This window comes from Pezoporus wallicus, unplaced genomic scaffold (assembly GCF_028554395.1).
Source record: "Pezoporus wallicus isolate ANWC-B61680 ecotype Strahan unplaced genomic scaffold, APGP_CSIRO_Pwel_v1 contig_3815, whole genome shotgun sequence".
Lineage (NCBI taxonomy): Eukaryota > Metazoa > Chordata > Aves > Psittaciformes > Psittacidae > Pezoporus > Pezoporus wallicus.
Genome location: NW_026637911.1, coordinates 1,248,237 through 1,273,450, shown reverse-complemented (window position 1 = coordinate 1,273,450; position 25,214 = coordinate 1,248,237). Strand labels below are relative to the sequence as shown.

Below are 25,214 nucleotides of genomic sequence, written 5' to 3'. Positions count from 1 at the left end.
CTGTCATGGTCAGGGACATCTCACATTAAACCATGTCACCCAAGGCTCTGTCCAACCTGGCCTTGAACACTGCCAGGGACAGAGAATTCACAACCTCCCTGTCCAGCCCATTCCAGTGCCTCACCACCCTCACAGTAAAGAACTTCTTTCTACTTTTCAAATAGCTGGAAACATCTTGCAGAAAATAAAAAAAACTTTCTTGTAATAGTAAAGAGGCAAACAACAATGGAGATCAAAGGCTCTGTTTTAGCCTGAAACTCTTTATTTAGCTTGACACTTGTATCATTCACAGTTGGTAGCTGGGCTGTTTATTTGAAGACAAATGATGATTTAGTTTCCTGGACAGTCCTGCCTGTTTTATGTGCACAGAGCTAAATACACTAGCTAAATGATATCAGAAGGCAGACACATAACAAGGGTCAGTCATCACTGCTGTTGGTACCAAGAAGCAAAGTGTGTATGTTTCTTGGAGGCATGTGTTGAAACATGGGTGGTGATGCATTAGAATAGGAAGAGGATGATAAAAGCTCTCTGCAATTAACAGCTTTTAGAAAACCACTCTGGGAACATACCTGGGTTTCAACATCCGTGAGTTTTCTTGTCTGCTCTGCTGTCTGGCTGAGGAGGCTGGTCCCTATCTCAAGCATGGTGGCCGTGTGGTTCTGCACAGCATTCTGCTGCAGCTGCACCATCTCCGATTTCATGTTTTCCACAATGTAGTTCTCAAGCTGTAAAAGAGAAAGGGTTGTAGCTGTGGTATTTTTTCCTATTTAGGCATTCTGGTGACAGGGTGTATAGCTGGCATTCTTGCCAAAAGGGGAAATTTCAACCTTTTCAGAGGGAGCCCAAGTCTCAGCTGACCCTGTAGGGGGTAGGGTCCTGACTATCTGTGTAGCCCTTTCCAGTCACAGAGTCACAGTGTTTTTCCAAGTATCACAGCCTGCTGGTATGAGCTGGAGCAGGCCTTGCCTTCCTCTACTTGTGTTAAGGTTGCAGTGAACATCTGTGGTAGACACGTAATGACAGTTCCAAGTGAACCCCTAAAAGAGCAAAGCACACCACAGGGAAATGTCAGGAACTACTTGTATATCATAACTTACATTTGAGTCCTTCCTGGAAGAGATCCTGCCATATCCTAACCTACCTCTCCTGGATTCTTCCTATCTCACAGTTTCATCAATATGACTTTTTACTGGGTTAGATCCCCACAAAGAGTTTCACAAACTCAGCAATGAGCACAGCTTAGTTTAGTTGTGATCAACAAATTATAAAGGAATGAAGACACTGTCAGTGGCAATAAAAGAAGGAAGTTCTTGACCAAAAAAACATAGGAAGCTATTTTGTTCCTTTTGCTTTTGTTCTCTTGATACTGTTTGGTTTTCATTTGCAACCTGTTGAACAGAATCTGAATTAGGACTCTCTTAATAAATTGGGCACTCTAGAGAGAGGGGTACTTTTTGTTTCCATTTGTTTTAGTTAACATAGGCAGGGTCATTCCACTTCTAGCTACCTAGGTCCTTGCCCAGCAACAGCACACCGGAAACTCAGGAATAGTCTACAATATAATGAGATTGTTTGCTACTTATACAACCAGTGTTTTGGAATCTTGCTTGGTGTGCTCCGTAAAGTATTAACATAAGAAAGGTGGCCCAGAGCAGTTTTTTTCAATACCTTCCACAGCAATCAGTTGGAGTCCAGCCAGTGAAGGACAACCAGTGAAGATTTGGTCCTCAGTTTCTTTCTGTGACTTATCTTTTTTTTTTATGGTTAGCCAGTTCCAGACTTAAGCAACCACTGTTTTACCTAATCATGTCAATCACATTGGACCTGCTTCTGCAGCAGTAAGCATATTTCATTGTGAAAGGTAAGCTGCACAACTATATAGTATGAACCACATGGAGTTCATCTAAAGGCTGAAGAAAGGTGCAGGAGTCAAATATACAGTATGATTAATAAGACAGTCTGCTTTCATCTTATCTATAAGCATACTTGTGCTTAGGGGTAACTACAGTTAGATGTTCTGATGAGCCACATCAGCTGAGCTCACACATGATTTATCAAAATTTAATTATTTATGTGCACCTCCTACTAGTTTTATAAATACTTTGACAGAGAAAGAACACTGCCAAAGTGTAAAATATTTTCTGCATAAACAGTTGTTAGTGTTCTGTTTGTTTGTTTTTTTACATCAGTTTGGAGAAGCACTTAATACTCATGTTGGTAAAACCAAAGTGGATTTCTTACAGTTTCAGACAACAAAAACGTTTGCTTGAATTGCCAAGCAACCACTCTGTGCAGAAAACTTGCAGTGTTTTAAGTGGTAGGGAAAATTTACCTTGAATACTCTGATAAGTATTAAAATGAGATTTAGCAGCCAAGGAAAACTGCATTGCAAAACAACCTCTTCAATGGATGTCACCTTTTTCCACCCCCAGTCTAAGCTCACTGCTCTGTTTTAGTTTATTACTGTGAGATAAGTGTTATAAATATTATGCTAGTTCAAGGGAGATTTTACAGATCTACATTTCTACACCATCCTTTTATGTTCAGAAGTATTTTGCTTATATATCTCTTTCACATTCAATAATGCATTTTTATCAACCCTTTGCTTCTTGTTTTCTAAACAGTTTCTTTTTTTTTTTTTTCCCTCAAACTATCTCTTGGTTACAAATAATCTCTATGAAAGCCCCACACATTGGATGGTCCATATTCTCCATATTCTGGTCCAGATACTGGAACATCTGAACATGAAGTTCAAATTTCTCCCACATCTTTTATCTGCTAACAAAACACAGGACTCTTAAGACATAGTAGTGCCCATGATGGGGTACCAACACACACATTTCTCCCGTCCAATGTCTTTTGTTTCCAGATAGGAACATAGCATGTCTGTGATGTGGTTGTACAGTGCTTGATTTGTTAGTCCGCAGCTTTCTGAAACTTCTTTGTTTAACATGGGTTACATGGCACATGTGTGTACAGGATATCTGGGAAAACCCATGAAAAAATATGGTAGCTACACTTCTTATGCATCAGAAATCAGATATTTCCACACATCAATAAAAACAAGCACAGATAGGAATATATAAAAAGAAAAAAAAATTACATTTCTTACTGTTTTTCCCCCCTGTTGTTTTACTCACATTACATAAAGGATTGTGTTTGAAAAATCTAATTGTGGCTGTGTGGAGCTACAGCAGGTTTTGACTAGCAAGAACTCAGGTGCAGATTGAGGCATATTGGACAACTTGTACTTTTAACTATTGCAGGCTAACACACGCTCATAGTATCCATTCTTGGGCAATTGCCCTTGGTTACTCACCCCTAAAACAACCTCAGATTGAATCTGAGACTGATTCATTGTAACAACAAAGCTGATTTTCCCGTTTCAGAATTACTCATCAAATGCTTTTGTAAATATTTGGTGTTCAGTACACTGCCACAATAGTTTCTGTGAGCACATCTCAGGAGTATCAGGAGCTATTTATTCAGGCCAAGGAAGGTAGAACAAGGACTGGAAAACTGTACAGGCTCTGTTACATCCATTCCCCTTCTTCCCTTCACCCACTTTCAGTTTGCTCAGGAGATTTATTGGTTGCAATACTGGCCCTACTAAAATCAATGACAAAATCCCTATTGACTTCAATAAGCCAAGACTTCATCTATTATTTTTATTGCAGGAAACCAGCATTTACCAGGTTCATTATGGCCAAGCAGTGAGTTCTATCTGAAACCTTCTCTTCTTTGAAGACATTGTATTAAGTGTACTGAACCTTAGGCTGAGCTTTCTTTGTGATTAGTTAAGAGGAATAACATTTAACAGGTGATAAAAGTATCTTTGCAGGGTAGCCCCACAGAAAATGTGACACGCAGAAACCTATTCATGAAATAAATTCAAGAACCTTTAGGGGTTGAAGTCACCTTTTAGATCCCTTTCATCCTATAATTAAGTTAATTCAATTTGTCCAGAGACTCTGCTTTAAACACTAAACGTATAATACATGATGAAATACTCTTTACAGTGAATCTACATTTTGCATTTGGATTTTCAAATCCATACATTTCTCTTTCTTCTTATTTCAGATACTTGTTTCAAAAATTAAACAAAATTCTTTTCTGCATGCTTTTTCCCCAATTCCACCCCTCCAACTACATGGCTTTCTATAATGCATCGATGCCCTTTTTTATTAATTTGGCTGCATCTGCTTTCAGTAAGATCTCTTACATTGCACAGGAGTTTTCAGTAATGCAGGCTTACCGGTGGGATGTATAATAACATTGTAACATTCTCACAAATAAAAATGTCAGAAGCTTCAGAGTTATTGTTTAATAAACATTCCAGATGATTATGCATTAAAAGTATCTAGCTTTTTCTGGACAATGTTTATTGAATAATCTTCATAGAAACCACCCAAACACTAACAGAGCTATTAAAATGGAAACTGTAACTTAGGGTCTAAGTAAATGATAATGGTCTGTGGCAGATGGCTTATAAATAAAATAAGAGCTTTTTCGTTTTCTTTCATCAAGCAATGTTAGTCCCATGTAATTACATGTTAAGGACTGCTATGATATCCAGATGACATGAGGTTTTCATACAGTGCAAGTTAAAGCAATAGTAGAGTGCCCTCCCTCTCATATCATATACTGCACATCATTTGGAGTAATGGAAAGACAATGCAGAAGTGATATTCTGTAAGAACTTGTTTGTCTTGTCTGTCTTGCTTTGTATACCTGAAGAGGTACTAATAATACTATCCCACATAAAAACAATGGAAGTTCAATTATTTCTCTTCTTTTCAGTCTGAGGGGGGGTCATACTTCCCCACACTGACAAAATGCCTTGGGAAGTCAGATATTAATAATAATTAACAATTAAAAAAAGGCAAACAAACCAAACAAAGCACACATAATGAAATAAATAAAAAGAACTATTCTGTACAGACAAATCAGCAAAACAAGAAAAGTCACTGAAGATGTTTCTGAACCTACAAATATGACTCAGTAGGGATGCAGTCTGCAGAAACATCTGAGAAATTATTGTGTGAACCAGCTCTGCAATTATAAAATGACAGCAATTTGTTGCAGTCAAGTTGCTTCTGTTTGTTAGGTGCTTAAGAAACTACAGTCTTGGAGAATCAATTTGTAGACATTCGAGCTTGTGTGAGTGGTGGCTTGGCATCTCTGTACCATGTTATATTATACAGTAAAATACATAAAATGTAATAGGAAATAATAGATAACGATGGTGGAAGAATACATTGTATGACATCCCACTGGAATCTTGGTAAACTGGAAATAAAAGTATTTTATTAAGGACTGTAATGTGCATAGAAATAGTCCTTGCTATACTAGTCAAGGCAAGATATGGGGAGCAGAGTTCTTTGTTTCAAGATATCAGAAGACCTCCCATTAGGTTTACCCAATAGCATAACATTCAATATATGGGTAATTTTTGGAAGCCAGAAGATTGAGTTCTTCACAAAGTATCTGACTTATCAAAGGCATTGCATTGGTTTAGGCCAAATATTGACTGTACTGGCCTGATTTCTACTATGGTATCTTCAATAAATCTTTCCAATTTGTTTTCAAAGTTTCGTATCACTCTAACAGCTTACCCACTTCTAGGCTAAACCTCAAAAAATTGTATAAATGATTTTTTTTTTTTATTTCAGACGTAAATAATTGCTGTTATTACAAAAGTATGAATATTAGATTTCTCTGGTATTTAACCTTAAGGCTTGATAAAGTCAATAATTGAAAATCACATCGGATGTGATTAAATAATCCCATAAGGAAGATACTCATAACAAGTAAATCATAAAAATATGTTCTTATTTTCTACTGATTAGTGGTATTTCTGGTTCAAAGAATTAGCCAGCCTCATGTTAACCTTTACGAATTTTAGTACAGCATGAGATGTATTTTTCTTTCTTGATCTAACTGTCCAAACTACTTAATTCTGCAAACTAAATTCATTTGATTATATAGTTGACTGCAAACCTGAACAATCACAAATAAACACTGAAGAGAAAGGCATAATTGTAGAAAAAGCAACATCTGTGATCTTACCCTAAACAAATTAACATCCACGGGGATTTAAAAAATATATAATTTATGTTAAAGTGTGTATCTAATTGATTTTCTCTGGCAAAGAGAGGAGTACTCTTTTGGTGAGGAGTACTTTTCAGAATGACTAATTCTGGAACAACTTCTGTGTAGAAGAATATTTAGGCATCTTAAGGCTCATGCCTAGAGAATGGACATATGACTTAATATTAGTTTCACTGAAATATCTCTACTATACTACGTATGGTTCTTGAAAAATGTGATCTGATCTCAAACTGCATAAATAGTTGTGGTTGCTATATTGCACTGCCAGCTTATAGCTAAACTTTCAGTGAACTTGGGAATCTGCAACATAATTTGGAATCTATATATAACTTTTTGTCTTATAAGAGGTAGTGAAATGTTATAACATTGTATTTCTTAATCCATTTTTAATTCTGCTTGGTTCCTTACACTCATCACTGTGACATGTAAGTGCATTGCTGGCATTTGGTGCATGAAAACCTCCTTCCAAGAAAGCCTGTGAAATTAACTCACTTGCATTACCTTCTAATGTTTGCACGTTTCTTCTTTCTGTAGTGCCTTATATAAATATCACAGAAAGGGAATCTCTTTATTCACTGCCATGAGCTCTGCCTTTTGTTCTCTATCTTAGGTTCCCTCTGATGAAGAAATCAGAAATCCTTTTTATCATTTGCCTATTTCTCCTGTGTATGTTGCAACTTCTTTGAAGATTACCTTTTTGCCTTTCATCAGCACTTGACACAAAGTCTCAAAGTTAGCTGAAGACCCAGGGCATTACATTATGATGGTGACTGTCAATAGCCTTCAGTCTTAACCTGCAATCTTTTTGTAGTGCATAAATGGGAAGTTTAGATGCACTGAAAGTACTGCAATTTCAGTATATGTGAGGCTACAGGAATGCAAGGGAATCCCCTGGGCCATCAAACAATTTCCCCACTGTTCGAGGCAACTACTTATTTTTACCTTCAACCCAGAAGGATACACAAAACTTTCACTCCCTGCATCCCACCAGTCTTAAAACAGTCAGTGGAACTTATGATATCTGCACTATGTGTTCACATCCTCCATGTGTGTGCTTCTATCATAAATAACCTAGTGGTGAGGAAAGCTGAAAGTAATCTCATATATTTTGCTAGGTTACAGGAAATAATGCAAGCTTCCTAACCAGAAATGTATTGTGTACTCCCTGTCTTTGATGCCTGCAGTGTTTCACAGGTGCTGGTAAGAACTGAACCATGGTAGGTAGGGTTTTGCCTTGTCCAAGACCAGATGAGGTGTGGAGCCATTGATCCTTGTGGCCATGATTACACAGCTAACTGTACCTCAAAACACAGGAAAAAATAGAAACAGAATATGACTGTAGTGACAGAGTGCTTCATGGTCTGCTCAAGGGCAAAGCTCACTGCTACCAACTTCTGACTGTAAGTGAAGCCTTTGAAAAGCTACAGCACCTGAAGAGCCAAGGTGTTTGTAAGCAGGCATGATCCATCACCTCAGCATGTCTTACTTAGCAAAAAATTTTTAAAAGAATCCTATCTACACTACAAAGAATGATAACATTTAAATCAGGAGCCCTGTTCTTTTCTTCTCCTTTCCCTTGCCTAATAATGGCAAGTATTATCTAATTCTACTTTGTCTTGCATTCAGCATTTAGCTTCAACACCATGACTCCAGTTTATATTGAAGACTGAGGTTCTTGCCCACTGGTACTTAATAGAGCGAAGCCCCTAAGTGCTGTAAAATCCATTTCCCCACACAACCCAGGGAGGTAGAGGCCTGAAATCTGTTGAACTAATTCAGTCTACCAGCAATTAATAACTAGACAAGGGTTTATATATTCTCTCACGCAGTGTTTATATGCATAGATTTAAAAGAGTGTATATATAATAACTCCCTGAAATTATGGGTTATAATGTAGGAAGACAGCAACATTCGTGTCCTAAAAAGTTTGGTTATATTTATGGTTCTTAACCTTCATTACAATAATTTGGATACAAGCAATTTAATGATAGATGTTTTGGATACATGACAATATTTACCTTAGTTTTACTACAGACATTAAAAAATGACATTGATACACCTCTGCTAGAATCATTTTATAATTTTAAGGCACAAATAAATGAAATTTCCAGAAGTATCTGTAGCAGTAAACTAACAATTTCAGTTTCCCACAGAACTATAAAAAAAGTTAACTACTAGTACAAAGTCTAACACCTTTTCTTTCCATTCATGAAATTCTACATATAAACCCATTAATCTATAAGTGCCTGCAGATATACCTATAATTCTCAGCATTAGAATGTGTAACTCTACATATAGGTGAGTTAGTCCTGCCAAAATATGTGCAGTCCTAGAAAATTTGTTTTCTTCCTGTGCTGATGGATCTGATTGTTTTAATACATGTCAAACAGTGAATTAAAATACATAAATAAAAGTGGTGTCAATTTCACAATATTATAATATAAACGCATAAAAATTTCAGATTGAAACTGTCACATATTCAGTATACATGTACATATATTTACATATGCATATACATGTATGTATATTATACACATATACATATATACATACATGTATACATACATATGCATGTATGTATATATAAAATAAGGATGAGTTTATTCCACTGAATACATTGTAAAAAACCCATTTTAGTAAGAGCAGTGGAAAGATCTGAAGATCACTAAAACATATAGTGAAATATCAGGTACTCAAATTAGCTTACAGAACAGGCTAGGAAACTTAATAAGATAAAAATGTCTTGGTTTACCTGAAACGGCATAATTTAAGGTACGTTTCCTTTTATGGCTTTTGGTAATTGTATAGAAAGATAAGACCTTTTTCATAGGAAATATGAGAGCAGCCAAAGCATATAAAGACAGTTTTAGTCCCTCTTTTCATTACATTCCTCTGGAGATTTTGAAAGGGCACAATCACAGGTTTCCTTTAAGTAAACATTTGCTAACACAATCTCCTTCATCCCCAGTTGCCAGAGCAAGATTCAGGTTACAATTATGAGGATCAGTTCATTGCTCCTACTTCTTGAATGCCGCAGCCTCTGAGTGAGAAATGTAAAACTGAAGGTTTCTCTAAAGAGCTCGTATACTGGGAAAAAGTATTATCATTTCCCAGTTAGCTGCTAAAGGAATAATCAAACTGGACTTGCAGTGATGTGGAGTACAATTAGGCTGTTCTATATTCAGTAGTAACAACAAGGAAATTGGGCTGAAAAATCTCTTCTTTTTCTCTAATTCTGAAGAATAAAAACTGTTCCAAACGTTTAAATGTGGGGAAAATTTGAAAATTTAAAGCTTTTGGAGATATTCCTGCACTTAAGTCATTAAAAAGAGGAGACAAATGGAAAATAATTATGGAAAAGTCTCCCTCCTAAAGCCTTGCTTTAGAAGCAGCATTTTCCCCCTGCTCTCTTTTTTGGTTGTTTTGTTTTTGTTTTCCAGGACCTGGCAAGAATATTCCCTCCTACTTCAGTTTATCATACTTGCAGCTCTTCCTGGAAGTCAATGATAATGCAAGGCATTCCTTTGTAAGTCATGAAATCATGAGATAAAGTGGGGAAGCTTTCAGCCCTAAATTTCAGATCTGCTAACTCACTGTTACTAATTCTGATGCAGTTCCTGTCACAGTTGCTAACAAAGGCAGGACAAATAAATTAACATACGAAAAACTATTATGTGCATGCATAAGCACACATGGAGAACAACAGATGTAACAAATGATAGACTGAGGAAGAGGGGCATATATTAGAAATGGGTTCCTAGACAAAGAGATGAGCAGGTTTTTTTGCTACAATTTGAAAATGTACCTGATTTTTCTAGGGAAAACAGAAGCCACCAAACGTGTTCACAAATGCTATGCTCAATATCCAAGTTAAAACCAATTAGAAATGAATGGTTTAAGATTCATGCATGCTCAATACAGATTCAAAGAATTACACTAAGGATGAAATGGAATGGGTTTAATTATTTTTAAATAGTAAGAAACTGTTCAGATGTCTTTGATGTATCCTTTGGACTATCTAACTAGGAATATCTTCCCAGTGGTCCCAGGCATACTGGCAACTGTGGCTGCTCCTACATTCCAGGCGAGGTGGTAGGGTGGCTGTCAGACTCACTCTCTCACTGATTAAGTTGCTACTTTTGTTTGCAAATTTCCACACAGTGTCCCGGTGCGTGAAGTGATAACAATCACAGTCATTTCCGATTTGTAATCCAGGAATTTGTACTGGCCCTTGCCCCTACAGAGCTTCACAGTTCACAAATATAGAGTGACAGTTATTCTGGCATGATTAATGTAGTGAAAACACAGAGAAAAGATGAGACATATCACTTAATTCAAGTCCCTCCTTCACTCAGATATTATGTGAATTCTTAGCATTTATCATTGGTTTTGCTTTCTCAATCTTCTTTCCATAATACTCTTAATTTTACAGTAAACTCCAAGTAGGTCACTTATAACAATAAAATTAATGTTTACTTGCCAAGTAAAACCATATTCAGAAGAGTGGTTTTGTAATAACTCAGGAGCATTTACAATATAATCAAACATACACTGAATAAACCAACATATCAGTATAACAGGGCTAAAAGGAAAATATCCCAGGCTTTTAAAACATGCTGTAACTCTTCAGACTCAGAGATGACCAGGGCTTGAAATCAAATGCAGATATTCCTAAACTTTCAAGTATTCAAACTCAGGATTTTAATTCAATCTCATTTTCAGGATGATAGCCATGTGGTACTGTTCTTCTCCCTCAGGCGTAAGGAAAAATATCTTTTGTACTGACTTTGGAGCTGCTGTCCTTAAATGTGGACTTTCAGGTCATTAGTTTGACCACATTTGCAGAACATATAGGAATTATGATGGTATTCCTCATGACTACAGCTATTCAGTCAAAAGAAGAATTGACATCAATAATGCTCATATCTATAATACTCTGTATTATAATAGCAGAGAACAGATTTTCATCAGTCCTTAAAAAAGTCTGGCAGCTGTTTCACTGAGATGTAGGTCGAAATCATGTTAATAGTTATACCTTCTGCCCATTAGCTGGCAATAACATTGCAGGCAGAACATTATAGCATGGCAATTTCTTCAGTACTGAAAACAGATGAAAAAGCTTTTCAGGCACTGAAAGAATGCTGTGACTGTGACTCTAATCATACTCATATCTATTCCTCCCAGAGGCCCCAAGGAAACTATTGGTTACTGCAAAATACATCTGAATCCTGACATATTAAAGTTGATGGAGGTTTTGCAGTTAATCTCAATTTGACCAGGATTTCACCCCTGAGATTTCACTGTTCTTTTGACTTTCAGCTCCAGGACAGGTAAAAATATCATCCCAGATGATATTCCCAACAGGAGTGCTACTATTCTATTATCAATTGGCTGTCTGCAATTCTAATCTGCTCTGAAACCAAATATTGGAGTTTGTAATTTTACTGTAAACTTATTAACATGCTGTTCAAGATTATTTTCTTGTGAAAAGTATGCTGCTGACATCCGTGCAAGTGTGCACATAGGGATTATTAACCATTATTACATTTAGACTAAACTGCTAACTTCTAGGCATGAAAAGAAAGCTGAAACACAACTGCTTCTGTTCCTCTTGAAAAAAATTACTATGCTACCACAAACTCCCAGCAGGAAAAGGGAAGGTGAGATGTATATTTCTGCACAATGTGTAGAGTGTTCAATGGATTTCTGTGTGATAACAGTGGAAGTAGAGGCAGTGTAAGTGTGATGACAAAGAAGCCAGAAAACAGGACTTCATTCCTTTCTTTGCAAGTGGACTGCAAGGCCATCACAAAGGCGTTTTCTTTAAAAGGAAGAATACAGGAAGGATTATGTAAAATGGGCAAAATCTGAAGAGTTCCAGTTGAGAACTGAACTTCCTGAAAGGTTGGGGTGTTGGGGGTTTCTTTGAAGCTTATCTTTTTGCCTCTCGCAGTTCCAGTAGCAGACCTTTCACAGCTGGGCAGCAGCAATAGCTCTGCTTTCACAGCACCCCAAAGGAGGTGTCATTCCAAGCAGACCTGCGCTCCCCTGCTGCCATATGGGAGAAGGTCATGGCATGAAAACGTCTTCATCTTCATCACTCACAAACTCCATGACACGTGAGACTACAGGCTCCGCTGGAACACTGCAATAGCTTGGCTGATCTGAACGACTTCTCCAGGTAGACTTCTACTTGCCAAAGAAAACTAGATAATGTATCTCAAACGTACCACACAACTCTGCTTTATTTTAAAGTTCCTTATCCAAACTGACAGCTGAGTGTGTAGGAAATGTGATTCTCCCTCCTTTTCTTCATGCTCTGTGTTAGTCTCGGTTTCTCCAGGGTTCCATTTTACCTGGGATGGCTGCAGAGCTTTTCACTAACATGCAGACGAACCAGCTTGCTTTCAGATTCCTCTTTGCTCGTTACAAAAAATTACAGAAAAGTAGTCTAGATTTTTTCCCTTGTCCCAGCTCCCAGAAACATAGCACAGACCAAGGATTCACCCAGCCCTAATTGAATGTAACATTCATAATCCTGCTTCTATTTTTGTTAGGCAGAAGAGTTATGGACCCTGGATCACTGGTGTTTGGAGCTAAATATTCTTGAGACGGCTCAATACAAAGGTTTAGTCTATTCCCCACTTTCCTGGTGGTGACAGTGTACTCATGCATGTGACAGTTGATCCTGTAATATGTAAGAAGTAGCTTCTGTTCCTGCCTGCCAGAAAAGATTGTGTTCAACATATGATTCAGTGAATTTGTCAGGTAAAAAGGAAGCTGACACTGATAACTCATCTGCTACTAAAATGAGAGTGTGAGTCCGTCGTTAATAGTCACAACTCTAAAGCACATTGAAATACAATGAGCATCTAAAAAGACAAGTGAAGTTTGATCTTAAGGCTTCCTGGCTTCTGTGAACTTTACACAAGGCTTTTAGCTTGTCTGACAAGGAGTCTTTGATATACTTGTGAAATAATAAACTAAAACATGGGCTGTTCCAGTAATTTTCCTTCATGAGGCAGCTGTAAATTCCTTTAGTAAATATAGGGTAAACACTGCTTTTATGAAGGTAAGCTCTACCAAAATAACAAAGCTCTTATTATATACCACATAAGTATTGATAGAAGAAAGGTTTCCTACCATTTGTTTCTTACTCCAGTGTTTTATATCGGTTAGTAAACAAATATCCTCACAAATGGGAATGGAACTCTTCTACGTATGATTCAAATATGATGCCAGCCCCATTTGCATTGTATTCCCAAGATGCTTCAAACAATTAGTGACATTTAAAAGAATGAAGCTACAAGTCACAAATGTGAAGAGCAGCTCAGTGTTTTGGTGTGATGTTTTGGAAAAGCAGAGGGTCTTGGCACAGGCTGCACTGTAGAGCAGCTGAACCAGCAGTAAGAATGCTCGAATCATTTACTGCAACGGATCTTCATAATCCCCAACTTTTAACACATGCTTTTGTAAAGCCAGAGTGGTAAGAAGGTTTTTTAATATAAACTGGCTTTCCAAGTCCTGAAATGTTAATCATATTGGTATATTTCATTTGATTTCTTTTATACTTAAAGCCTATTCTACTCTCTCATTGAGAAAAGTGAAATGAGTGCTAAAATTGAAACATACATATAAATAACTCTGGTGGACCAAACAGTTGGAGAAATATATTTTAGGAAAGGATCCTGAAATGTCAAGGAAGAAAATAGATGACCAAATAGTTTTATTCAATCTCTACTTCCGAGGATACTGTGAATAGCTACCCTTTGGTACATCATCAAAATGATTGCTTAATAATAAATAGTGTGACATTTAATTGATATAAATATCTTTCCAGAGTAATTTTATATAAAATAAGATATAAAAATAAAAAAAACCCACTAGTTTATTGTCTCTTACATGGATGAATGACGTTTATTTTAAACAGTTACATGTTATTTAAAAACAAAATGGTATGGCTTCTGCATAGAAAACTGTGTGAGAGAAATACATTGGAATACAAAGTGCAGGCCAGTCTTTCCACTAGAAATAGTTTATCTCATTAAAAAGAAAAGAACATGTAACAGAACATCAGAATTGCTGAAAAAATGTGACAGCTATACTTTGCTATACCCGTTAACTTTCAAAATTGGGTTAAATTAGTTAGTTCAACTGTCCCCCTAATTTTGTTTAAAACTGCATTTGCTTCTCAAATTCCGTGAAACTTTGACACCATTGAAGGACAATCTAATTAGCTCATTCAATTAAATTCAAATTCATACAGTTTTTCCAACATAAATAAATAATCCAAATATTTTTATCCAGACAAATCAAATGTGATGTTCAGTTGAGGGAACAGAACATTCTGTAAAAATTTAAATCCACACAGTGACTTGAAATATTTTTATAAGACAAAGCCAACTTAAATTCGACCTTATATATAACCCTTTTTTACCTTATTTACACTCTTTCCAAGTAATACTAACAGTGATATGTAAATGAGTGCTGAGAGAAAGAAGGTCTTTCTGGCCATTTTCATAGTTACTGACATTTTCTTTCTGTTCAATTCCTACTCACTTAACTGTGTCCAAGAAAGGTCATAAATAAAATTAAGATGGCATTGTCAGTCTACACTTCAGCCCAACACTTGCCATATCCAGGCAACTTACAAAGACACAAATTGACAATATTTGTGGTGGCTGTTCTTTTAATAAGAAGCAGTACCTCTCAGTTCCAACCTTTGCTTGCATATATAGGCCAGTATTATTGTGTATATGTACGTACTGGTCCGTTTGTACATGGCTAATTGTGAGCTTTTATTATACAGCTTTGTCCAATGAAGATCTTAATATGGGATTGTGGAATATAGACTGAACTGAAGCCAGCAAATTATTTTCTTAAAGCCCTCTGAAATCTAGTAAATGAAAATGCCTTTGACTGTTATTGACCTGAGCTGTATTTTACAAGTGAACTGTTTGTGATGGGTTCCCCAGACCAGTAATAATTTTCTGAGTCATGCATTTAAATCAGAGGCTTCTTTCTTTTTTTTCCTTCTTAGTTAACTGCATAAATAGCCTAATCATGATCTCATTAAAGACAACGGCTCAAGCAGAGGTTTTGCTGTGGATTTTATTTTCTATTGGTGATCTCCCTGTTTACAAGGTAGTTAATAGATTTTTTTTGACTGTGGTAATCCACATAATTTATCTCTTCAAAGAGACCCTCAACTTGCTTAAAATCAGCTCCTTAAAATGTTGTGTTTACTTGAAAAATCTTATCATCAGTTTAGAAAGAAGCTTTATTTTGGCTGAGCTTCTATTGCTGGGTTTTTACTGGACTTCTTTCTGTCACTGCAATCCAGTACTAACTTTGTTAGCTTGAGCCACGGAAATGTTGTATCACCATGGGTACACAGAACTTTCACCATGGTACACAAAACTTAGCACGCTGGACACAGTACTGCCAAGGGCTAGATATTCAGCAAGTCCTGAGGCCAACACAGACCTCATTTTAAACATGGAGTATTTACATGATCACTTAGATGATTCACAGGCACACACACATATGTGCATAATCTAGGGGACGAGGAGCACAGCGTTCAGAAGTTTGACAGATCCAACCCCTGGGCTTCATCCTACATGACCTCTCCATTTCAGAGTTGTCCTCAATGTGTTTAATACTCCTGAGCTGTTTTCTCCTCCCATCTTCAGCTTTTCTCCAGTTTCATTATTCATTTGGAAACAGGAAAGTTAAAGTTTAAAGACTTACTTTGATCTGAGATGTCATAACATAAACAACAGATGCAAATACTTCTTTGGTGACCACTAATCTGTCTGAAAATCTCCTGTTGAATCAGAGCTAAAAATAATTACATTCTGTGTTATTTGGCATAATTCATCACTTCTAAACTCTGGGAAAACAGAAAAGTATTGCTGACTTTAAGGAATTTGTGATTTTAAGATGTCTCATACCTAGTTTGTTGTATACCTTAATGCCATGAGGGACATGGAATAGGGGGTACAAACTCTGTTTTGCTGTATTTCTAAAGGGTAGAATCTTGTTCTGTCTTTTTTTTCTCAAAAAGGAAAGAGTGTGAGTGACTCTGATAAATTTGCCAGGACTAACTTACTCAATTCACCTCTTTTACTAGGGTATTCTTTTAGGTTTCAGAGATGAGGGTACAGATTAACTGTTGTGTTTTGCTATTTACCCTGGGCATGAGAACAATTCAGCACTAATACTGTCCTTTTGCTAATACATCTCAATAGGCCATGGCAGATGCAGTTATAAGATTAATGGTTTTAAAGATGATTCTTACAATCCTAAACTACTATTAAAGTAGCAAACTTAAAGCAACAAAATAGAAATTACTGTTCAGCCAAATACTGCCAAATGCACGGAGATTTCACAGTGCCAAATTAAAATGTATATATAGTGATGACTATAGAACATGCACCTTGCCTTTCTATCACTTCTTTTAGTCAAGTTAGAGAAGGTTCACTGTCTTGTTCATAAAAGATACTCCTCTAGTACAAAAGTTATTCAGTATGCCTCTTATATAAAAGAAAAAAAAATCATAGTAATATTTTTAAGAATAATAATTTATGAGAAGAATCTTTAAAGTGTTAAAGTTTAGATTTATTAGGAGAGCTCTGGAGCATAGTTATATACCTGAATTCCTCATAGATTGAAAGTGGGTCATTAAGCTCTTAAGAATCTGACTCATCATCTCAAACAAAGTGAGCAGAAGTTCACTCAAGCCAACTGGCAGGTATGTCTCACTGGGATTAGACTGAAAATACTGTGTTTGAAACTTCCTCCTGGATTATCCATCAGATGCTTAGATACAGCAAACTGAATTATCTGGGTTTGATTTTCTTTAAAACATCACATGAGTAAGTAGTTAACAGTTTTATTCCCTCCTCAGTCCGAGGGGTTACAGGCCTACCAAGCAAGAGTTTAATATGTAGAAATACAGTCTAGGGTGGCTCAAATGTGTTCACTATTCGCCCTGCTGAAGCAGGACCATTATGCCATGAAGACCACAAGGTTCATAATGCTAAATGGTAGGATTATGATGTGGCAACCTCATGATACAGAGGTCAGGTGTCCTAAGGACTTATCTCTTTTCCCAAGACTGTTTAAGTTTTTTTCAAGAAACATCGAATAAACATACAATGTGGCTTCTTCTCCCAGCAATTATGCAGTTAAGTTATAGAAAGAATGCCACTGTATTTCATGGTGTCTTGAAGATTTCAGGTACGAATTAGGCAGCTTCTGAAGATAGTGTTTAACCTAATTGCAAAAAACTGCTTGGCCTGAGGGTTCTCGGGTTGGATGATTTCATGCCAAATCCATCACAGATTTATAAAATGCTTAAATTTAAGTATTACCATCAAAATTCCATCATAGGCATTAGACTTTTCTGAATATCTGGCTTAGGGCCATACTGTGTTTCTGTACTAATTCCGTCAGATTTCTTATGTGAGCACAGTTCAAAGTGGGAAGATATTAAAAAAATTGCTTCACAAATTTTCTGCATAAATGAACTTCTGCCTTGAAATGATATGATTCTATGAGTTCTAACACCCCACCATATGCAACAGTTGCACAGCATTCAACTCTGGCAAGCCCATCTTCCAAAGAAATCAGAATAGACAGCTACACACAGGAACTGACATCAAGCCTGTGTTTATTATTTTAGAGACAGAGCTAGTCAGCCTTACAGAAAATAAGGATTTAACAGGATTAGGATTTCTTTGAAATTATCTACCTACTATGCAGATGTCTACACAAAACAACCTGAGACAAAAAATGCTAACGAAAACCATGCAATATTGAGTCACGGACATGTCTAACACTAGAAGAGATCCAGCAGCTACTTTTAGAAAGTACTTTTCTATACAAAAGAAGCACTGAAAGGACTATCAAGACACAGCCAATACAAACAAGTTTCAAATGAACTGCTTTTTATCAATCGCCACTTAAATGAAATAGAGCTTCTAGCTTTCCTTTTTCCAAGTAATGTGGTTTCCGATGTTATGTCCACTTGAAAGTGGTATTATCAGTTAGTGATTACCTACATGGGTTATGACTGTAGAAACAAAACTGACAACAGAGTCTAGATTTCACGTATGGAAGATTTCAGTATTTTTTCAGAGAAGCCATTTAGTTCTTTCATGTTCGCTGGTCATTGTGTAAGAGAACTTTTGTTTCCTGTGATTCAGATAAGGAACATGGGAAATAAAAATATCAAACTATCATATTTCAAGAATGAAAATAAAGCCTTCCCCTTCAGGAGTGGCAGCTTGACTACTGCTGAATATGATCATCTAAGCAGGTCTTTAAAACATGGCTGATACGATTTGATGATACAGGATCACATCCTCAAATGATATATAGCACCACCGAACTCTGCAAATTTGTTGTTAAGGATAGGGGACAGAATGAATAAATTGGGAAGCTACAGGTTTTAAAAAGGTCCATGAATGTATTACCACCTCCTTCTGACAAAGTTTTCATAGATGAAGTAATTTATAGCTGTCAGATAATCATCTGTCATTAAAGCAATTGTGGAAACTTTCATTTACCTTTCTCCACCCTTTCATTTTCTTCTTTCCACTTTCCCTTCATCTAACTCTCTTTTCCCTTTCCCTTTCCCTTCCTAATATAAAACAGAGCTAGACCTTTTTTCTGTCTTTCCTTCCAGATGAAGATACTCCCTGGACTATCAACTTCTTCCAGCTATCAGAGCAGTATGTAAGCATATTGGTCAGACTTTTTTAGTGCAACCACAGTTTGAAAAACCAACAAAGCTGCTGGCATAATATTTGTTACATTGCAGGAATAAAAGTGTCAAAAATTCAGGGCTGCAATGATGAAATCACATCCCTCAATCTGATGACAAATGGATTGCTGCAAGGATAACTCAGAAATTGGAAATGTGCCATTCATTATCCTAGTCCTTACTGTCAGCATATTTAACAAAAGTTTTATCTACTGGCTTCTAAATCTTGGTTTTCATTGTGTAGTTTATATTATCCAACCGATTAACTTATTCATCGATTGCATTTCCTTTATGTGATCCCAAATACAGTATATTTCTGTCTTCCCTCATCGAAATTTCAGGTTCTCCAGAAATTTTAAAAGATAAGGGATGCTACACAATGCTAGTATTCTTCTTTTTAGCTGGTATTTAGCCTTTTAGGAGATTTAGGAACATTTACAAACCTGCCCTCAGGCTGGAAGTGCAAACGCTAATCATGACTAGGTGGGTTTTACCTGCAGAAGATTCTAAAGCACCTCAAGCACTTCAATGAGTGGGACATGGGTAGATTTGGGGTTGAAGCAGTGTGGTTCAACACATGGCATTCAAGATATTTTAAACCAAGATTTATTTGAAAGAAGGAAAAGCATTGGTAAGCTGATGTGGTGGTTGTTTCTCCTTTGCTGTTGGCATGTCAAGACATTTTGGTTAGCAAGTTATGAGAATATTCACAGGATTAATACAGTTGTGCAGATTCGCACAAAGAATATGTCCAACCTTGTTGATTCCAGTATTGTTTTGCAATATATTTGATGAAACTAATCCTACATTATTTACATTCCGTTATTTACACCACAGAGTATTTTTTCCTGCCACATTTCCTTTTTCCTTTCTATTATTTCTTTCTCATATTCTGTTTAAAACTTTCACTTTCTCTGCGGCTATATGACTAATTATGTATCCTATGTCTACTTTTTTAAGCAAAAGCATTTAGCGCACTCTTTCAGCACCTCATTATCTTTTTGTACATAAGACTTTCCTGCCCATTTTAGCAGTCTACTTTCTTCAAAAACAGCTTAATTTAATGCTGTAAAATTGAGAATGAGATTGTATTTAATGGAAGAATGAATTTAGTTGAGAAGCTTTTATCAAAATTCATAGTCACAGAGTATATAGTCTTTACTGTATTTGCCTCCTGGGAGTGATTCGGGCTAGGTTATTCCTATCTATCTGAATTAAATGTTTGACAAAAGAGCTATTCTCCCATCTGTGCATACAGCTCTGCGGTGTAAATACCATTATTGCTACTTGAAATTACACAGTAAGCATCTGTAAATCACATATACAATTCCTATTGATGTTATTAGGAGCACTCTATTTGTATGGAAAGTGGCTGCAGCCTTAATTCTGGGGGGAGGGCAGGAAGAAAAAGATTCAGGTGAAGTTCCCGAAGACTGGAAAAAGGGAAATATAACCCCCATTTTCAAGAAGGGGAAAATGGATGACCCAGGGAATTACAGACCAGTCAGTCTCACCTCTGTGCCTGGCAAAATCTTGGAGCAGATTCTCCTGGAAGGCATGCTAAGGCACATGAAAATCAACAAGGTGCTTGGTGACAGCCAGCATGGCTTCACTAAGGGGAAATCCTGCCTGACCAATCTGGTGGCCTTCTTTGATGGGGCTACAGAACTGATGGACAGGGGTAGAGCAGTTGATGTCATCTACCTGGACTTGTACAAAGCGTTCGACGCTGTCCCACACAACATCCTTGCCTCTGTATTGGAGAGACATCAATTTGATGGGTGGACCACTCGGTGGGTAAAGAACTGGCTGGATGGCCGCATGCAAAGAGTTGTGGTCAATGGCTCAATGTCCGGCTGGAGACCAGTAACGAGTGGTGTCCCTCAGGGATCGGTGATGGGACTGCTCTGGTTCTACATCTTTGTCGCTAACATGGACAGTGGGATTGAGTGCGCCCTCAGCAAGTTTGCCGATGACACCAAGCTGTGTGATTCGGTTGATACGCTGGAGGGAAGGAATGCCATCCAGAGGGACCTCGACATGTTTGTGAGGTGGGCTGATGCCAACCTCATGAAGTTTAACCATGCCAAGTGCAAGGTCCTACACCTGGGTGGGAGCAATCCCAGGCACAGCTACAGGTTGGGCAGAGAAGAGATTCAGGGCAGCCCTGAGGAGAAGAACCTGGGGGTGCTGGTCAATGACAAACTTAACATGAGCCGCAGTGTGTGCTCGCAGCCCAGAAAGCCAACCGTATCCTGGGCTGCATCAAAAGGAGCGTGACCAGTAGTATGAAGAAGGTGATCCTGCCCCTCTGCTCTGCTCTCGTGAATCCTCACTTGGAGCATTGTGTGCAGTTCTGGTGTCCTCAGCATAAAAAGGACATGGAACTGTTGGAACAAGTCCAGAGAAGGGCCACGAAGATGATCAGGGGACTGGAGCACCTCCTGTATGAAGACAGGCTGAGCAAGCTGGGGCTGTTCAGCCAGAAGAAGAGAAGGCTGCGTGGAGACCTCCTAGCAGCCTTCCAGTATCTGAATGGGGCCTATAGGGATGCTGATCCCCCTCTTCATTAGGGACTGTAGCGACAGGACAAGGGGTAACTGGTTAAAACTTAAACGGAGGAAGTTTAGATCGGATATAAAGAAGAAGTTCTTTGCTGTTAGGGTGGTAGGCACTGGAATGGTTTGCCCGGGGAAGTTGTGAATGTTCCATCCCTGGCAGTTTTCAAGGCCAGGTTGGACAGAGCCTTCGGTGACATGGTTTAGTGTGTCCCTGCCCATGGCAGGGGGGTTGGAACCTGATGATCTTAAGGTCCTTTCCAGTCCTAAATATTCTATGATTCAAATACAACAGAAGAATGAAACTACAGGCCTGATTTTGCTTCCATTACAATAATTTGGATTTGCAGGATTTCATTCCAGTTTACTTCACAAGTAGTTAATTCATTAATAATTTCCAAGGGATAATTTATTTCAGGGGGAAAAAATGCCTTTAAAAGTAAGTAGCTGATGAAGAAGAAACATTTAAGATACATTATTTCAGTGCTCAACCTAAATTTCTTCACGATGTTTTTCTGTCAATCTTTTTTTTATTATTATTATTTTTCTAGGCAACACTTGTCATATTGTTATTCAGATTTCAGAGCTTATGTTCAGATTTCTGACCCAGATGGAGATAGCAGAGCTGATTTACACCAGGTACGTGTCTACACCTCTAACAGTAAATTAATGTTCTATAGCCAATTGCACTCTGAACAATCTTCTCTGGTCAGTCTGTGATCCCAGATCAGTTCCAAGTAGATTCTTTCTGGAATGTAGTTGTGTAATTATAAACCAATTTGGCATTTATCACTTTGAAAAAAATATTTATTTTTCCTAAAGAGCAAGACAGCATTTCTTTGGGTTAAACTGTTGTGTTGCAAGCTGTATTTTTGTTGCATAGGTTTAGAGACTGCTTTAGCAACCTGGCTTCCATCATATGTTAGCGTAAAAAAAAATCCACTGTGGAAATTTGTAGATAATTTTATGAAACAATTTGACATTTTATTTACATTTACTACTAATTCATTGCCTTGGAAAGTAAGTTGGTGTGTTAAAAAAAAGATAAAAAAGAAATCACACTGGAAGACATTAGCACTGGCAATAATTAAAGTATTTTCTTAAGAAATAAAAAAAAAAGACAAAAGAAAATCGCTATATACTCTTCTATGTCAAAGGTTTATCTTATACAGAATCTCATTTCTGACAATGGTCAATAGCTGAAGCCATATAAAAACAACATGCATAAGTTCTTCAGGACAGTCAGTATATTCTCCAAGATATCCACAGCTTTGGAATTTCCTGAGGTAAGTTTATATGCAGACAATTACGCTTTATAGCTGCTGCTGGACCCAATCCTCATACATTTATCAAGCATAATTTAAAAAACATTTATATTTTTGGCTTCCACAACATCCTGTGGCAATGAGTTCCATCATTTTATTATATATCATGAGAAAAAGTACTTCCTTTTATTTGTTTGTCCCTAAGGGACACAGACACAAATGAAAAGGCACTGTATTTACCTAGTAAGGGGTAATGTTGTGGTGGGAGACACTTGCAGAGCTGTAGGAGGAAGATACTGATTCTGACCACAGCTTTGCAGCTATGAGAGTGAGGGGGCACTCACAGCATGGTCTGAAGACTGAGCTGCAATTTTTGCAGCAGGGGAAAGTAGAGAAGCCCATGCTCAACACGTATTATAGTTTCTCCTTTTGTCAACACTTGCTTTTCAGTCCTGGATATCTCTGTGCCACAAACCAATGCCAGATGTTTATCCACATGTATCCAGTGAGAAACTTAAGTAACTGAAAAAAAAAAAAAGGCTTTATCTCACGTACACTCCACTGAAGAGCCCCAGCCTGCTATGGAAATACATGAACAGGAAACTGTACGGATCCTAAAGGCAGACCAGAAAACAGCCTGTGGTGTGGGGAGCAGCATGTTTTCATAAGCAGTGGTTTGTCTTTTTTGAAGTGGTTATGTAATGAGCTGAAAATATCGACATGCTTAGACAGCAAACATGCGTGTAAGTTTAGAGGTACTGAATTTCCACCTTAAAGAGTGATGCTTGCTAAACAAATGGCTACAGCCTGACACACTCACACTTCCCTTTTCTAGAAAGAAGCAAAACCCCAATACTTCTCAGCTTATTCCCACATTTATTCTATTTACCACATACAAAGCGAAAGAGTTGTACTTACCTTTTCAATGACCAAATTATTAAAAATTCACACTATAAAACTGCTAAACACAGAATCTGAAAATTATCATTGCTTATCCGGAAAGTATTTCAGCTGCTTTCAGGCAGAAAGCATGTCTTTGTAGCCAAACTCTAAGGAATGAATGCAGTGACAGCACATTGAAATATAAGGTATATTCTATAAGCATTGATGTTCAATATAGATAATTGGCATTCACCAAATTACCTAGTGCCTCTGTGGGTCGGATTCTCAAGGCTTTTCCATAGCTTGAAAAAGAAGATGACAGTGGATACGAGGTATAAAATGCTGGCTTTGTAGCTTTTGGGTGCATGTAAAGCTTCTGGTAAGTAATAAGTAAAATATGAGAACTATATGTAAATGATGGAGAGAGGAAGAGAATGAGATAGAAATATTACTCAGTTTCCAATGAATGGCTACTGCTTAGACTCATTTGAGGAATCTGAGTGCCTGGAAAGAATAAAATAATGGTAAATACATGCAGCTAAAGATCTCTAGTGCTTTGGAATGTATGTTAGGCAGTTGTACATTGTCATTTTCATTTTTTTTTTGCATTATTTAGTCCAGATCAGGTCTCAATTCCAGCGTCTTATCTACTATAAAAAAAAGCATTACCAGACATGCCCTGCACTAAAATAGCTAGCAGGAGGAAGAGGAAGAGGAAAGTAACAAACATAGGTGGGTGCATAGGCTTGGCATCATATCTGTCTTTGTTTATTCTTACTATTTCCTGAACAAGGATATCATAATGACAGCATCAATTAACTTAAACTACTTGTTAAATTAGAGTTAACTCATTCTTGACAGCAGAAAGGAATCCAGAGGATTATATGGAAGAAACCAAAGTACATTGAAATTCTGTATACTTATACCCAAGAAAGTAAGGAATGATAAAAGCTGAAAATTACTGAAATTTCTGAATTTTCTAAGCAATTAACTGAAATTTCTTACTCCTTAGTCTATTATTCTATATGGTCTTTAAACAAACTATTATTATGTCATGTATCTATATATAAATAAACTTATTTGGGTACAATGCCCACTGAATTAATTACAACATATGAAAGTGAACAGAAAATTTTCATTTCACTTAATTCAAAAAAATAACTCAGTAGTGTGCTGAGCAAATGCATGGCCTGATAAAAGACAAAAATATCATATTGAAGAAAAAAACAGGAAAGTGTAGTCCTTGCAAATGAAAGAAGATTATTTAGCCAAGACGTGATAGCATCGAATCAAGCAAAAAGACACCTTCAGTGAAGTGAAGTTAAGGAATCCTTTTTTTTTCAGTTGGGAGGACTAGTGAGAGTAATTCTTGTCATTAGAAAGGCAAGAAATTAGTTTGAAGGGATCAAAACTTAGATTTAAAAGAAGACATTAAGAGGACAGTGTTACAAAGCTAACTTGCATCACCAGCAAACAGTAAACTGTCAAAAGACATGCTCCTGAAAAGCCCCTCTAATGGAAAACTCTCAAAGTTTTCTAGCATAGGCCCCTAATTCATATTGCTTCAGGTTATGTCTCTCAATAAAAACTTTTGACATGCTTACCACCTCCTTGGAAGCTGAGACC

At 37.1% G+C, this 25,214-nt stretch overlaps 1 protein-coding gene across 1 annotated transcript in view; it reads right to left on the bottom strand.

The window, feature by feature from the left end:
- ANGPT1 (angiopoietin 1) overlaps positions 1 to 25,214 on the bottom strand; it is a 156,833-nt gene that overhangs the window by 86,393 nt on the left and 45,226 nt on the right. Inside the window, exon 2 of the mRNA XM_057408208.1 lies at positions 573 to 728. Within this exon, the coding sequence (XP_057264191.1) occupies positions 573 to 728 (156 nt within the window). The remainder of the gene's footprint in view (positions 1 to 572; positions 729 to 25,214) is intronic.